The sequence below is a fragment of the Galeopterus variegatus genome, unplaced genomic scaffold, assembly GCF_000696425.1.
Source record: "Galeopterus variegatus unplaced genomic scaffold, G_variegatus-3.0.2 Scaffold11242, whole genome shotgun sequence".
In the NCBI taxonomy this organism is placed as follows: domain Eukaryota; kingdom Metazoa; phylum Chordata; class Mammalia; order Dermoptera; family Cynocephalidae; genus Galeopterus; species Galeopterus variegatus.
In genome coordinates, this window is record NW_007737353.1 from 39162 (window position 1) to 49945 (window position 10784).

The 10784-nt window shown below is 39.7% G+C and overlaps 1 protein-coding gene across 1 annotated transcript in view; it reads right to left on the bottom strand.

The window, feature by feature from the left end:
* Positions 1-9863, bottom strand: part of LOC103610499 (nck-associated protein 5-like) — a gene marked incomplete at its 3' end in the record, with an annotated part of 15139 nt that extends 5276 nt beyond the window's left edge. The window contains exons 1-3 of the mRNA XM_008594655.1: positions 9807-9863; positions 6722-6731; positions 972-1286 (exon numbers count right to left, since the gene is read on the bottom strand). Of these exons, the coding sequence (XP_008592877.1) occupies positions 972-1286; positions 6722-6731; positions 9807-9863 (382 nt within the window). The remainder of the gene's footprint in view (positions 1-971; positions 1287-6721; positions 6732-9806) is intronic.
* Positions 9864-10784: the final 921 nt, after the last annotated feature.

The window sequence follows — 10784 nt, forward strand, 5'->3', positions numbered from 1 at the left end:
TGGAAACTATGCCATTAATTAACAATGCATTTATTTCAAAAATAATATGCATTATGGCCTTTAAAAATGTAGCCTTGGCTTGGAATGAGCATAAGTGTGTGATGAAACACTTGTGGCAGTTGGTATTACTGTGTGAAGGCAGAACTCAGCCATGGGAAGAGTCCAATCACATTTATTCAAAGATGTTTAATTAAAAGTCTTTTCTAATTTCTCAGAAGCCTATAGTATAATCTCCACATGTGCATGTTCCTAATCATCAAATCATAGATGAAAGTGTTCAGTTTGGAGTTCTAGCTTATATACTTATGCATATTGTAAAAGCAACATAAGCCATACAAGTTAAAAATTATTTAGTGTCATCCTGGGCTGCAATAAATATTTTTAATCTTGTGGGAGCAATGAAAAAACTTTGACCCTTAGCCTGGCCCTGTCTTTAATCATGAGGGCATGTTTCAATTGACTGCGACAAAGGATGGTACTTCCAGTGAGAATGCTCATTCCGTCCTACCGCAGTTAATGCTCAATCTACTGCTGCCATATCAAAGTTTTTTATAGTTCAACATACAAATATATTTGAACAGGACAGGAGTACATCAAAAGACATATGTTTCTGGTTAGGGGGAAAACAACATTTCAGCTAAACTTATGTCTTGAGCCTAAATTGGTCTATAACTGGAGTTAAATTTTATAATATAAAATCCCACAATGTATATATTGTATGGTTTTTTCTTAATCAATTTACATATCCAAATACTGGAGCTCACACATTTGTTTCTTTTTATATGTGCACTCCTTGATGTAATACTATGAGTAGATAATGTCTCATACATACAGTTTTAGTTTTCGGTGGAGGACATTCATCGGGCAGAGGTCACTGACTAACTCCTCTCAGAAAGTTTTCCATTTTTGTCAGCAAGTGCTTTTTTATGGGCAGAAACACAGTCTAATTTGAAAGGCAATTGGCATTTTACCTGAGGAGGCTGGCTTGGGGAGACGACTTTGAAGAGGTCGCATCCCTCTGGCAGTCATGAGGGGGTCGGACACAGAATGAACAATGGTGCTATCTGCAGAGCGCTGGCTGTCTGTGGAGGAAGGCACTTCTTGTTCAAGGGTTTGGGCTCTGATGGACGCAGCCATGGAAAGGGCTGGCTGGAGAGACAGGACGGGCTCAGGGTCCTCTGGGGAGTCTGGCTGGCACAGGTACCGTCCTGTTGAGCGATTTCCTGAATCTGGCAGCGGGAAGGTTCCGATCCCACTGTCCAATGTTCTCATCTGGCAGTTCGATTCTGAGTTAGAGTAACAGAGAGAGTATTAGAGAAGGTGCATATGAAAGGATAGAAGGATCATGGGTATTTGGGTATGATGTGGGGGAAAGGGGACACCTGGAAGCAAGAATTTAAGAAAAAGGAAAATGATAAACATTTGGAAATAGTATTAGTGGTGCAGTAAACTTCCAGTGAGGCACATGAAACAGACATTTACTTGGACGTGAAAACATTCCCTTCTCCTACTATGAGGTAAGAAGGTCAGCCTCTTACAGGCAGCAAGTCACACGTGCATATACCCTGGATGGTGCTCTGGAGTTATAATAGGAAGGAACAGTCATCAGATCAGAGACCAAAAATTATTTTTGATCATCTTACTTCAATCTGGGAATCACATGACATCAACCAATTAGGTGAAATTTACTAATTGAACTAAGATGAGTAATGAGCACACCTAACAAATTGAAGTCATGTCCTAACAAAGGTAATTATGTATTTCTTGCATGAATTATCCTCCATTCAGCAGGTGACTAAATCTCTGGCCTCTCAATTTGACTGTGAGGACAAGTAATTGACATGCTAGAAGGGTCACCCCAAAGGGTACCACACCCATCATAACGTCACTTATCATGTGGGCTTCCCGTAACCCAGTTGCCACTTTAGGTCTTATTGAGAAGATGGCAGAGCTGCTTTCTGTCTTTGACTCTCACTTTATGCAATGACAAAATTCAGCAGTACCCTTGTTGCTTTGTGTTGCTTTGCCCCCCATGGATTTGTCACCCCACTTCCCCTGGGTGACAGAGATGCAAAGAATTACTCAAAGCCCATCTCTTCTGAGCAGTGAGAGGCCCCAAAGTGGTTAATCTCCCGCTGGAACCCTCCAGCAAAAGGGATCCCTTCCTTGGGAAATTAACACCAAATTGGGGTTCTCTTCCTGCATTTATTTTTCAGACCAGGAAGTTACAGGAAGAGAACATAGGTGGGATTATAGTTTAACAGTATAGGTTGGTAACTTTCAGTGAAACAAGCCAGATGACATTCTGGTAGACAATTAAGTGATCTTATCAACACAAGCTTGATCTTAGCAAACATTCCTTCTTACAGCAATTTCTCAGTATCTTTACATAACAATCAGTAACTAGTCTGTCTTTGAGCCAGCAACCTGCTGTGCCACAATTCTTATCTTGCAACAGAGACTTATAGCCTGAGGAAAATTTCCTGTCCTTGCAAGGTCAATATGTGAAACTGCAAAACTTTGGAAAACCAGGCCCTGTGAAGTACATATGCTTTATAGTATATTCCACATCCCCTCTGGATTTCTTCTCACTCCCAGGGATCCCACTATTCTCTAGAACCAATTAAGGTGATTTCACCATGAATGTGACATATGGTTAATTATGTCTCATCTTCAAAAAAATTTATAAACAGACAAAAATGCAATATCTGAAAAAATTATTACATATTTAATTTCTGAAATGACAGTGTGGTTTATCCAAGCCAATGAGACAGCTTCCAAGATCTATTTGCCACTCAAAAAGTCTACTGTTCATTTGATTATCTTGGAATGAAACTTCCTCAGTTTCATCTGTAAGTCTAGCTCTAGCTAGACACCACTAGGTGGGGAATATAATAGATTAATTTTAATCTTGGTATCAAAATACCCACAGGTACCATTTCTTTAGTACTTTATGGAAAAGTGGCTTGTGATGTGGTCTCTACTAATATCTAACTGGGTGAAACTTTGGGCAAGGGCCTTAACCTTTTGGGGCCTCAGGGTTGCAGTGAGGATTAAAACATTTTCACCATCAAATCAGTAGAATTTAGAATGACACGAAGCACACTGTGAGAAAGATGAATAAATGAGATAATGAATGGCGACATATGCAAAATGTTTAGTATTTTTACTACCTGTTGGTAGATATCTGATAGGAAAATAGCTTATCCTTAAGTACCTTTCATACATAATCTCATTTGATGCTAAGCAATTAGTATCAAAACTTCAGAATATGCCCTTTCCCCCACCCTCCTCGAAACCTCTTTGTTGTAAGTTAGTAGTAGAATTCTGGGAATTTCCTAATACTAAGGTAAAAACAAACGGGTACAGTGGGTACTGAGTTGGCTTTTCTAGGTTCAAGTAGGTTTGGTGCTTGGTTCTGGAAGTACCAGGAAGATGAGGTCTCTATTAACAGAGAGACTGCAGTCTCTAAATGGATATTTAGTAAGAAGATGCAGGTATCCTCCGCTCCAGTATGGTGCCATTTACCCATCTCACATACCATCAGATCTCAGAGATTGGTCATGGACTGCAGGAATCCTGAATCATATAGCTATAGTTTGACAGATGCTCTTTGTTCCCAGAATCACAACGGTTAAGTTTTAGCCCCACTCATTGCAAGGCTTCTACCTGGTCAGCTCTACTTTCAACCAGCCTTACGGATTATTCATTATCTTCTCTAGTCATCATCTCCTCAGTCAAGGGGACTTAATGTTACAGAATGGCCTTTTTGAGAAATGAGCAGTTGTTTTCATAGGGAGACACTGCCAGAAGAAATTAAAAAGTCAGACCTTGCTATTCAGACTTCTGCGTCTTTTCTTAATTTTAGCCTAGATATTTACATTCTTCAGATTTAGCCTGTCCACATGTTGTACTTGGGGCAATTCTCAAAGTCTGAAATATTTCAGACTCACAAAGGAGTAAGTGGGTCTTCATCAGAATCAACTCAGTCTTTGGGGATGGGAATCAAAGCTTCATGGGATGTCATGGCCTTGATGTGTTGGACCCCATATGCCACAGGCTGTCTGCCCTAACGATTTACTCCCAGCATCTTCAGGACCACCTACCCCTGAACCAAGGAGTGCTCAGCAGAGCAGGACACTAGGGGCTCTTTTTCTTTTGTGAAGATGGGTCATCAGAAGTTTGGCTGTTTGTTACAGCTACCAGGAGTTCACTGCTATCTTTTTATCATCTCTTTATCTTGATGGCTCTATAAGGTAAGAATTATTATTGCCATTTACAAGTGAAAAATCATGGCTCTAAGAGGTTAAGCAACTTGCCCAAAGCTATATGCTATAAATAAAGAGCCTAGACTTGAATCTAGTCTTGCTTGACTATAAAGACCATGCTCTTAACCACCTACACTGATTCTCCTAAAAAGCACATGTAATCCAAAAGTGGGTCTGCTCAGTTCAAAGCCACCGAGGCAGCCATGTGAGCAGAAGACTCACAGCGTGGTGCCCGGCTCCAAGACGAGGTGCCCAGATTCCCTTCTGGAATTGGTGCTGGCCTCAGAATTCTAGCTTGGTTCCTGGGCTCCCTATTCTGAGGCTGGAGTCTACTACCAACATTCCCAGCACCTACCCAGTTGTCCACCCCTATTCAGGATGCCTGTGTATCCTCATCTACATAGTTCTTGAAAAAACACATTTGCCTAGTCCTTTCCCTTTGTCCTCTTGGACTGGATCCTTAGACTTCCATGTGAGGGTTTTTCTAGAGTTTACTTGGCCTGCCCAGTTTGGTGATGGGCACTGCCTCCAAGGGCAATGTTTTTCTAGCTTTGTCTCTCTCCCACACCTATTTTATGGTTTGGAGAACACTTAATCCAGCCCCCTCAAATGATGATTCAAAAAGTGGAATTCTTGGCTGCCTGTTCTGTGGTTATTTTGGGATAGGCCCCATATGCAAAGCACACATGTTTGCCTGGCCTATAACACATGGCCATGGGACAGTTGCAGAAAATAGGGCAGAGGAGGAATTTGGTGTAGAAAAATGGTGAAGGAAGTCTAAGCCTGGTACCCTTCTGAGGACATCAACATTTTCTCCATCTGTTTCCTTACTTTCCTTTTCCTTCAACATAGAACAGTGTCATATCAGAATCTGCAAAACAGGACTTTTGCAATTCCCAAGTTCTCTGATTCTCTGAGAATTGTGAGCACTGGCATTAATCTCAGAAACCACCTGCTATTAAATAGGCCATTTTTTATTTCTAAAAATTCCAAATGCCAAATGTAGTGAATGTGAAGACTTGTTTGCAAGTACCTACAAAATGAGGTGTGGACAGTCAGGGGCTCAGACATATGCCAAGTTTCACCCTCAAGCAAATTTCTTTAGAATGCATAAACCTTTGGAAACTGGAGTTTATACTGAAAATGCTGACACAATCTTTATGTAGTTTCTTTAAAGCACTACCAGCTTCTTGCAATTCATAAAAATATTGTAACCTGAAAAGTGTTAGATACTTTACTTCTGGAGCCAGTTTTTTCTCAGAGAAGAACTCACAAAATAATTAAATGGCTGGTGTAGGCACAAAGCTCAAAGGGACAACCTGCCTTGTATCTTCCATGAGTTGACTTGCTCTCAACAAGTGTGAGTTCACATTTGTGGCTGGGAGTACAGCTGCCAACAGGGACTTACTAATGAGCTCAAGGGATGGGTTGCTGGATGTGCCAGCAGGCTTCATTCTCCCAAGGTCACCAATTACATCTCTGACCCTAGTCAGCCCTCTCACCTATTCCCATCTTGCCATTGGCCTTCTCTCTGTCTCTCAAGGTAGGCTCTCATGCTTGTCACCACCACCTACCCCAGACATTTCATGGGATAACTTACAGCACTGCTTCCCAGTCCTTTTAAAGCCATGGCACACATTAAAAAATATGTGGCTTACCAAGGAAAACACCAGCCCGCAGGCCCCTGAGGAATCTCCATCTCAACACATCTGGGACCCATCAGGGCAGGCCAGCAGCAGAATGGCAGGGAATCTCTTACTTACAGAATAGACTTGGGATCTTTTACTGACATCTTGCATGCATTACCTTGCACATGTTTGGCATGCAAGGAGAAGGACAGCTTTCTAGTCTCTTAGCAGATACAGGACTTTCTATAAGGCCCTCCTTTTTGAGGAAGACTGTTAAGACTGCTTGGGTTAGGAATATTGTCTGACATCAGGTGACAGGAAAGAGGGGCACTGCTGTGTTTGCAGGAAATGAACAGCTTGTGGGTAAGGTTCTGTGTGGGATGGTGGTGGAGAAGAAATTATGGAGAAGTGTTTCCACTGGAAATTTTTAAACTGGTAATTTAGGGTGTGTGATATAAAATCCCTCATCTTTCCAATGAGTGTTACCCTGCTGCTCCCTGAAGTTTTCTCATGTGAAAATTACATCACATTCTTCATTATTGGGTGCTTTGAGAACTAGACACAAAGCATGTGATAAACCCGGCATGATGCATGGAACTGGCACACCTAGCCTAATTTATTCGGTAAATGGCAGCAGTTCTCAAAATAAGTGTTAGTAGAGTGTAAGCATCCTGGGGGCAGAACTGGATTTTATTCATCTCCTCAGTGCTCCCATATAAGCCCGTTCCTGATCCTTTCACTGCCCTTACTCTACGGGACAGTGATGATATGCACCAGGCTGATGCAGAATGATTCATTCTCCATCTCCAGTGCTCAGCACGGTGCCTAACACGCACTCAGCCCCACTGATGTGTAATGGATGGACAGATGGATGAAAAGGCAATTGATTTCCAGAACATTCCTCCTTATATTCATTGGGTGTGAATCTTTTTGTGTAAAATCTCAATCTGTTTCTTTTTGTTCTGACTCCAGCAACCAAAGCAAACAGTTGATTTCCTTCTTCTCTGTAGCTATTTTTCACATACAGCCAGACTTCATTAATTCAGATGGCCAGAGGGATAACATCATTCAGAATTATTGAATAATTTAAAGACTGATTTCTTAGTACTTCCAAGTCCTCAGAACAAGGGTGGGTTACCAAGACAAAGGACAGCCAGTGGAAGGCTGTTTAGCATCTTCCTCAGTCCCCAAAGCAACCCCACAGTATCACTGGGCCTGCATGTCCCAGGTCGAGCAAAAGCCAGTGTGGCACCATGACTCTGGCCTTCATCCTCAGGGATTCTAGATGCCATGTGGAACGCCAGCATCCCATTTAACAACAGCACCCACAGTAGTGTGAAAACTAAATTCTTACAGAGTCAAGTTCCTGGGGGCCATTTGTAGTGAGGAGATGAGATTACCCAGTAGCTTCCTATAGGCATTTACACAGAACAGTGAGTTGTTCTGTTTTAAAACAAATTGTTCTCTTAACTGCATTGATTATGCTTCTTCCAAACTCGTTTTGTACGATATTCTTTCACATAGCAACACTATCTTTATAAATAGCTGCAAAGGGAAAAGTTGATTTCATATAAATTTCCAAGTGAGTGGAATCTGAATTACCCATGATTTTGGGTGTTAGCAAAATGCCAGTAACTAATTTGTTTCTCAGCCTTCTCTTTTGTAGATTCAAGCATCTCAACTTCTCACAGATCCTATTTCACAAATCCCTTTTCATTTGAATTTGTAAACCCAAACTCTTGGTATTTTTAACGTATCTGTAATGTATGTTGTTATAGGATAAGCTGAAGAAAACCTAACTTCTGCTTCAAGTTACTCTGAATATTCAGATGAATAAAGTGAGAAGAGCATGTATAGGCTTCAGAAAGACTGGAGTACAGGAGTCAGAAAGACTGCCATTGAAGACATGCTTGGCTACCTGCTTGCTGAGTGACAACAAGGGTTTTTTTAAAAAAACTATTCTGACTCATATAATCACAGCTCATTTTAAATAAGCCTGGAATACTGCTCATTGTGAAGCAGGTACTCAATAAGATTCCATAAGTAGTTGTCAGGGAGAGGTGACCTGTAGGTACCTAGTACACATATTGTCCTGGAATCCAAGGCAAACCCAACTGTCATCTGTGCAGTCAGTGTTATACTGCAACACATGGATACATTTTACTAAACAACTACCCTGCTTACTTGGAGTTCACTGCAAGTTTCCTCATGTATAGAAAGGATGGAGTCCATTTTCTTGAGAATTCCATTTTGGAGCCTAAAAAATGACATGTACTGATGCTTCCTTATTTACAGACTAATGATATTCTCAGAGAACATCCCCAAATTAGTATGCTATAATTTTCAGTTAGGGAACTTACAGTATATTTATTCTAAAAGCTTATCCTTGCTTCTGTCCAATGACCTACCCACTTAAAGATTCGAACAAACTACTTTAGTAACCCCTTTTTTTCCTTCAATCCTCTTAAATTCTAGGAAAACAGAAAACTTTCATACTCAAACTCTCTTTTTACTTTGAGACTTCCATCATATCTACAAAAGTTTCAGCTAAATATGCAATGAGGACCTGATGCAATTCACCAGCCAGAAAGAGCAACTTGTGGGTGTTTAATATTAACACCATCTTATTAATTGGCACACTTTGCTATAATGCAAGTAGTCATGTAAATAACTCTTTGTTATCTCCAGTTTCCTAAACATCTTTAAGCTACATGTGGTACTGGCAACGGAAACTTAAAGGGATCTGTTCTTCCATCTGTAGTTTATTTGCACATCCTTCTCTTCATCTGTACGGCTGAAACAAGCTAAAAAAACTAAGCTTGTTGCCAAAACCACATCAATTAAATGTAGGTTATTTATTCTAACTTTATCCCATGGTTTTTGTTAAAATAGTAAAAAATTATTCTTACTGGTTATTTATTCACAACCATTGGGTAAATTTTGGCTGTGGCATTAAGATGACCTTCTGGAAGGGTAAATTCAATTTGATGGCTTTGGAATACATGAGCATACTCAGCTTCTAAGTTCAAACTGAATTTAAGCTTTCTGAGATTTGAAAAATGTTCAGGAGAATGTAAATTTGTTTTCCAATCCTTGTGATCTCTTTGGTATAAAGGAAGACCAGACACTGGGATTCTGGTACACTGTTATATAGGGAATAAATATAAGAAAAAAACAGAGAAAATTAATATGACAAAAAACATAAAAAGGAAAAAATGGACCATGCAACTGCTCTTCAAAGATGAAGAACAAGTTATTTAAGCCAATGTAAAAGAAGTGTCACCTTAGGCAGGATTGGAACCTAGCGAACCCAATAATACTCTTTGTCTGATAATGGCATCACATAAATTATTGTGATAGGTTTTGACTAAAGTATATAAACTGGAAACAGTTAGAAATGTGTTCCAAATGCCCATCTAGACCATGTATTCATAGAAATTTTTCCTGAGTTTATTTACATATACAGCTGGTATAACCCCTGAGTAAAAATTCCTTAAGATGTGCTTCTTCCTCTCACTGACACTAAAATTACCTCTTCTATAAAGTTCTGGGGATGGTTCGTGGTCTAGTATTCTGAAATTTGATATGCAATTTCCCAAACACTTTTTGATTTTACAAATTATAATAATTCCCTCTGATTTTTATCATCACAGACTGAAAAATCTTGAGGTCTTCATACAACTCCATGTCTTGCTATGCTGTATACCTGTCTTGACAACAATGGCTAGACTTGTACATAATATTTACTGTGATATACAAGATTGACTAATGTGACCACTAGAGTTTAATGGCTAGCATTTGTTTGACTTGGTCAACTGACCTAGGAAGAGGCCTGAACCCAAGACTCCTAGGTCCTGTTTTGGGAATCACTGGTTTCAGTTCAAAGTCCTTGTTTATGAGAGTACAACACGGACCCCTCCCAACTCCCCACAAGCAATGATTTCCATTTAACCACTTTTCTATTCATATGTCAAGTCATGTCCTTCTTAATTTGACATTTTTCTACCAAAACTTACTTTCATTACTAAAACCTTCTAGACTACCATAAAAATGTGGAATCAGAATGGGTCCAGCCCTGATCTTTGATCACCACTTATCTCATTGAAGAAATGCCAATTTATCTCCCCCCTCTCCCCTGTTATCCTTGCCCATTCTCTGTTCATAACAAAATTACTCTGTCCTCACCATTTCCTCCCAATCTAACTATAATGTAGTTATTTGTTTGCATCTTCTTTTAACCCACTTTCAGGCTGGTACTTATGCAAGGCACTTTAAAGGTCTAAACAAATAGTGTTTACCAATTTCTCCTCTATCACAGACTCATTACATTCTCAGACCACTTTCCCAAATTAGTACGTCATGATTTCCCCTTAGAGAAGGTAGAACATATCTGTCTAAAAGGTTATCCTTGTTTCTGTTCAATGATCTACTCTCTCACAGATTCACTCCATCTCTAGCTGTCCTGCCAAAATGAAACAAGAAGTTGAACAATTGACCAACACAGATGGTTATTTGGGTAATTCTATCTCTCTAAATCTCTTTTACTCCATATCAGGTTTGCAGAATTATATGGACAACTGTCTCCACTCTCCATTTCACCTGCTTGGATAACATCTGCTTTGATAAAGCATGTGAGGAAAGGAAAGAGAAGATACAGTGGGGGTAAGATGCTGCAGAAAGAAATTTAAAACAGCTTTGGCAAAAAGCATATAAAAACAGGAAAGCATGGGGAGATTCAGACCAATCAGTTCAGCAATTACTGAAAATGTTATTAAAGATATTTAAGGAAGCATGGAGCTAAAGCATCCTATGTATTACCCTAACTTTTAAAATTTTAAATTTATATTTAGAAATTCTAAGACTATAAATCATTTTAGTTTGCTTACAT